Here is a 6,000-nt window from a genome sequence, read left to right as displayed (position 1 = left end):
CAGGGGTTGTCTGGTATCTGGTTGCGATATTCTATCAGGTTGTAATATATCACGTACATCTGTAGGACGCATTTCCGACTATATTATTTCAATGCAGAGAGCGGGGAGTTTCGTCGAGTGGTGCAATACCCTAACCTATTGCTGTAATGTGACGAAATGGAATTAGGATTGTTGCTCGAGACCAGGGGTTGTCTGGTATCTGGTTGCGATATTCTATCAGGTTGTAATATATCACGTACATCTCTAGGACGCATTTCCGACTATATTATTTCAATGCAGAGAGCGGGGAGTTTCGTCGAGTGGTGCAATACCCTAACCTATTGCTGTAATGTGACGAAATGGAATTAGGATTGTTGCTCGAGACCAGGGGTTGTCTGGTATCTGGTTGCGATATTCTATCAGGTTGTAATATATCACGTACATCTCTAGGACGCATTTCCGACTATATTATTTCAATGCAGAGAGCGGGGAGTTTCGTCGAGTGGTGCAATACCCTAACCTATTGCTGTAATGTGACGAATGGAATTAGGATTGTTGCTCGAGACCAGGGGTTGTCTGGTATCTGGTTGCGATATTCTATCAGGTTGTAATATATCACGTACATCTGTAGGACGCATTTCCGACTATATTATTTCAATGCAGAGAGCGGGGAGTTTCGTCGAGTGGTGCAATACCCTAACCTATTGCTGTAATGTGACGAAATGGAATTAGGATTGTTGCTCGAGACCAGGGGTTGTCTGGTATCTGGTTGCGATATTCTATCAGGTTGTAATATATCACGTACATCTGTAGGACGCATTTCCGACTATATTATTTCAATGCAGAGAGCGGGGAGTTTCGTCGAGTGGTGCAATACCCTAACCTATTGCTGTAATGTGACGAAATGGAATTAGGATTGTTGCTCGAGACCAGGGGTTGTCTGGTATCTGGTTGCGATATTCTATCAGGTTGTAATATATCACGTACATCTCTAGGACGCATTTCCGACTATATTATTTCAATGCAGAGAGCGGGGAGTTTCGTCGAGTGGTGCAATACCCTAACCTATTGCTGTAATGTGACGAAATGGAATTAGGATTGTTGCTCGAGACCAGGGGTTGTCTGGTATCTGGTTGCGATATTCTATCAGGTTGTAATATATCACGTACATCTCTAGGACGCATTTCCGACTATATTATTTCAATGCAGAGAGCGGGGAGTTTCGTCGAGTGGTGCAATACCCTAACCTATTGCTGTAATGTGACGAAATGGAATTAGGATTGTTGCTCGAGACCAGGGGTTGTCTGGTATCTGGTTGCGATATTCTATCAGGTTGTAATATATCACGTACATCTGTAGGACGCATTTCCGACTATATTATTTCAATGCAGAGAGCGGGGAGTTTCGTCGAGTGGTGCAATACCCTAACCTATTGCTGTAATGTGACGAAATGGAATTAGGATTGTTGCTCGAGACCAGGGGTTGTCTGGTATCTGGTTGCGATATTCTATCAGGTTGTAATATATCACGTACATCTGTAGGACGCATTTCCGACTATATTATTTCAATGCAGAGAGCGGGGAGTTTCGTCGAGTGGTGCAATACCCTAACCTATTGCTGTAATGTGACGAAATGGAATTAGGATTGTTGCTCGAGACCAGGGGTTGTCTGGTATCTGGTTGCGATATTCTATCAGGTTGTAATATATCACGTACATCTCTAGGACGCATTTCCGACTATATTATTTCAATGCAGAGAGCGGGGAGTTTCGTCGAGTGGTGCAATACCCTAACCTATTGCTGTAATGTGACGAAATGGAATTAGGATTGTTGCTCGAGACCAGGGGTTGTCTGGTATCTGGTTGCGATATTCTATCAGGTTGTAATATATCACGTACATCTGTAGGACGCATTTCCGACTATATTATTTCAATGCAGAGAGCGGGGAGTTTCGTCGAGTGGTGCAATACCCTAACCTATTGCTGTAATGTGACGAAATGGAATTAGGATTGTTGCTCGAGACCAGGGGTTGTCTGGTATCTGGTTGCGATATTCTATCAGGTTGTAATATATCACGTACATCTGTAGGACGCATTTCCGACTATATTATTTCAATGCAGAGAGCGGGGAGTTTCGTCGAGTGGTGCAATACCCTAACCTATTGCTGTAATGTGACGAAATGGAATTAGGATTGTTGCTCGAGACCAGGGGTTGTCTGGTATCTGGTTGCGATATTCTATCAGGTTGTAATATATCACGTACATCTCTAGGACGCATTTCCGACTATATTATTTCAATGCAGAGAGCGGGGAGTTTCGTCGAGTGGTGCAATACCCTAACCTATTGCTGTAATGTGACGAAATGGAATTAGGATTGTTGCTCGAGACCAGGGGTTGTCTGGTATCTGGTTGCGATATTCTATCAGGTTGTAATATATCACGTACATCTCTAGGACGCATTTCCGACTATATTATTTCAATGCAGAGAGCGGGGAGTTTCGTCGAGTGGTGCAATACCCTAACCTATTGCTGTAATGTGACGAAATGGAATTAGGATTGTTGCTCGAGACCAGGGGTTGTCTGGTATCTGGTTGCGATATTCTATCAGGTTGTAATATATCACGTACATCTGTAGGACGCATTTCCGACTATATTATTGCTGCACCTTTGTGAATTTGGAGTGTTTTCCTATGAAGTAAAAGACAATAATCTTTCCTGTAGGCCCTGACACGATGATGACGACAGACTCTGGAGGCAAGCCACATCTTGACGTTGACGTCTGGCTGCAAAATTTAGACCTTGCACAGTATTCCCATTTGTTTAGCAAATATCAGGGTGTTCAAGTGAGTATTTCCTTTTATAAACCGAAACCGTTATCAGTGGTACAGTTCTTGTTGTTCCCGGGTTGAGTGTCTGTGGATGTGTGGTCTCTCGTAGCCGAGTATACAAAAGAAAAAGAGAAAAAAACGAAGAAAATACCAGAAAGGTGTTTTTGTCCAACCAAGGAGGCTACGTGCCATTTTTAATGCTGTTGAGCTTAGATTAGCACTGTTTTCAGGTAACCGTTACAGAAGCAGTGCCTCTTAGGTGTGATTCTAAATTATGCTGTTCATTGACCAGTATGCTTCGCCCGACACAATCAAAACTAAAAAGACAAACACTGCATTTCTTCTCTGGAAGGAGGCTTATACGTCAAAATGTCCGACTATAACAGAGGGGCGGATTTAAGGGTCTGTCATGGGGGGAGGGGGCAGTCTTAAGGAAATTGCGTGCTTTGCGGCACAGCATCATCCGGGAGATAGGGTGAAAGATAACAGCTGCTATAACAGCTGTGAGGAACTCATTCGTGTTCGTGGGCCACCTTGAGCAATGGAGGAACTATACTCGGGCCGCATATCACAGGTTTGGTGTAACCTGTTCAGGATATAGATGACGCAACACAGATCTGAAGATGACATAAAAGGCGCATATTTGCGTTGCTGAGTCACAAAGTCAGCAATCCCTTTTATTAAATAAGAAGGAGGAGACGTCCGTAAGGGTGGAGTGCCTAGCGTTTAATGACGAGGAAAGAACAATGGCGGCAGAATGCCTGCACCGCGAGCCCATAAGATGCGGGCCAGAACCCTTAATTTCTTTTACACTTCCCCAACAAGAAAGTGAAGAACCGATGACGGTGCAACGTGGTCAACGTGGCTTGCGGTCAAACTAGCCTGCTTCTAATTTGTGGAGCACCTGGATTGGTCGATTTATGGTGTGACTGTCAGGCAGCTTCAGTCTGCATGAGCGGATACATCCGTCTCCGCTGACCCTCACGTCTTGGACTCGGGCAAGCGGCCATAGCACGCGGGACTTTTCGTTAGAGACAAGGACAATGTCCCCTATCTTCACAGTGTCAGAGGCGAGAGGTTTCTAAATATGGGCGGATCTCAAGTACAAAATGTACTCCTTGATCCACCTGTTACGTAGTAGGTCTTTCATCCTCTCCGTGTACCTCCAGCGCCGTCTCAGTTGCTCGGAGGTCGGCTCGTTCCCAGTGGATAGCCCTTGTGACGGAATTGATGAAAGAGCGGTGAGCTTCTTGCCTACCAGAAAGTGAGCGGGTGTGATGACGGCAATGTCATCTGGATCTTCCGATGCGTATGTCAGGGGCCGGGAGTTAAGGACTGCCTCAAGCTGCACGATGACTGTTCCTAGGGCGTCGTAGTCGAGCGTGCTTCTTCCTAGTATTTTGCGCATGCATGTCTTGATGCTGCGGATGAGGCGCTCCCTAAATTCCCCCCACCCTGCTACCCTTTCCGCAATGAACTTCCAGGTGACCCGGTGGGAAGAAAGCAATACGGTCAACGCTGGATGCTGAGAAAGCGCTGCCAGGGTTAGATCCCGTTGCGCTCGCTTGAACGTCCGAAAATTGTCGGAGTACACCGTCCGTGGAAGTCCTCGGCGAGATATAAATTTCTGGAAGGCTTGTAGAAAGTCGTGCGCCGTCATTGACTTCGTGAGTTCAAGGTGAACGGCTCTTGTGATGGCACAGGTGAATATCAACAGGTAACACCTGCCGGCTTCATCTCCCTCGGGTGATCGGAAATGGAGAGGGCCGGCATAGTCGGCGCCCACTGTCTCGAACGTTGGCGAAGGAGCACCCGATCCCTAGGAAGTGGTGCATTCGGTTCCGAGCAGGCTCGTGCCCTCTCTCGTCGGCAAACAAGACAGCGGTGGAGGACCTTCCTCCCAACCTGGCGGCCACGTATTACCCAATAACGCTCACGTAACTCCGCCAAGGTTTCCTGAACGCCAGCGTGAAGAAGTCTGACGTGGGTAGACGACACCAGCAAGGCAGTGAAGTGATGGTCTGCGGGAATGACGATCGGATACTTTAAAGGTTCGGAAAACTCGCCGTACTGCAGGCGTCCTTTCAGACCAATCATGTTGTCGTCATAGAAAATCCAAGTGCTCTTTAGTGACTTGTGATTGGTTGGCTTCGCACCGAAACGCTAGCGCTGGGCAATATGTATCCAGTAGGTCTCGGCCGCGGCCAATTCTTCAGCACTCAGCGCCCCTTCCCTTTTATCCGTGTGGCTGCAGTTGTGCAGAAATCGCTTCGTCCATGCTGCCACTCGAAGCAGCCGATGCAGCGAACCGAAGTCCGTAATATCGAGAAGGGGACTGTGGGTCGTGAGAGCGCACGGCAGACCGTAGCCGGCTTCGCTTCCATCCGAACTTCGTCGACGATCATGTCAGATTGGTACCACGGAGGAGGCCAGTTGGCTCGATTAGAAAGCCACGATGGGCCGTGCCACCAGCAGACATCATCCAGCAAACGAAGACAAGATATGCCTCTGGTAAGCAGGTCCGCGGGATTGTCGCAACCAGGACAGTGTCTCCACTGCCGTGAATCTGATCTCCTGTATGTCGACTACTCGGTTCTTAACAAATAGTTTCCATTCCTGTGATGACCCGTGAATCCAATGTAGTGGGACTTCAGAGTCAGTCCACAAGACTGCTTCTACCTCGGGCATGGATAGCGTGGCTCTGACGCACCTGAGCAGTCGTGTGGCAATGACAGCACCCATGAGCTCTAGTCTGGGTAGAGAAACATGCTTCACAGGAGCAACTTTCCTCTTAGCTAGCAGAAGGCTCGCCTCAGAGTGTCCCTTGTCTCGTTCGGTCACTAGATAAACAACAGCGCCATACGCTTTGGGGCTAGCATCGCAAAACACGTGCAGCGTTTTGGATGCTGCGGCAATTGATGTAGAGTCCGATTGCGTCCGAGGTATCGAAATTCGAGAGAATAGCGGAACTTCATGGCACCAAGACAGCCACGTTCCCATCAGATCTTCGGGGAGACGATCATCCCATTGTATTTTGGAAAGCCAGATGCGCTGCAGTAAAATATTGATCGTAATCACAAACGGCGCTATGTAGCCCAGTGGATCGTACACACGCGATGCCGTCTGCAGTACGCAACGTTTAGTGTCGGTCCTCCTTTCAAGAAACTCTGAGATGGACTTCAGGGAATAACGCAA

At 47.6% G+C, this 6,000-nt stretch overlaps 1 protein-coding gene across 3 annotated transcripts in view; it reads left to right on the top strand.

The window, feature by feature from the left end:
- Positions 1 to 6,000, top strand: part of LOC135374565 (SH2 domain-containing protein 3C-like) — a 286,980-nt gene that overhangs the window by 97,174 nt on the left and 183,806 nt on the right. For 2 of the 3 annotated variants that reach the window (XM_064607502.1, XM_064607503.1), the window contains exon 2: positions 2,699 to 2,820. In XM_064607502.1, coding sequence (XP_064463572.1) covers positions 2,699 to 2,820 — 122 coding nt within the window. Of the gene's footprint in view, positions 1 to 2,698; positions 2,821 to 6,000 lie in introns of those variants that run through there. The other variant, XM_064607507.1, reaches the window with a different exon arrangement.

Source organism: Ornithodoros turicata, unplaced genomic scaffold (genome assembly GCF_037126465.1).
Source record: "Ornithodoros turicata isolate Travis unplaced genomic scaffold, ASM3712646v1 Chromosome78, whole genome shotgun sequence".
Taxonomy (NCBI): domain Eukaryota; kingdom Metazoa; phylum Arthropoda; class Arachnida; order Ixodida; family Argasidae; genus Ornithodoros; species Ornithodoros turicata.
This window is presented reverse-complemented; position numbering and strand designations above follow the sequence as displayed.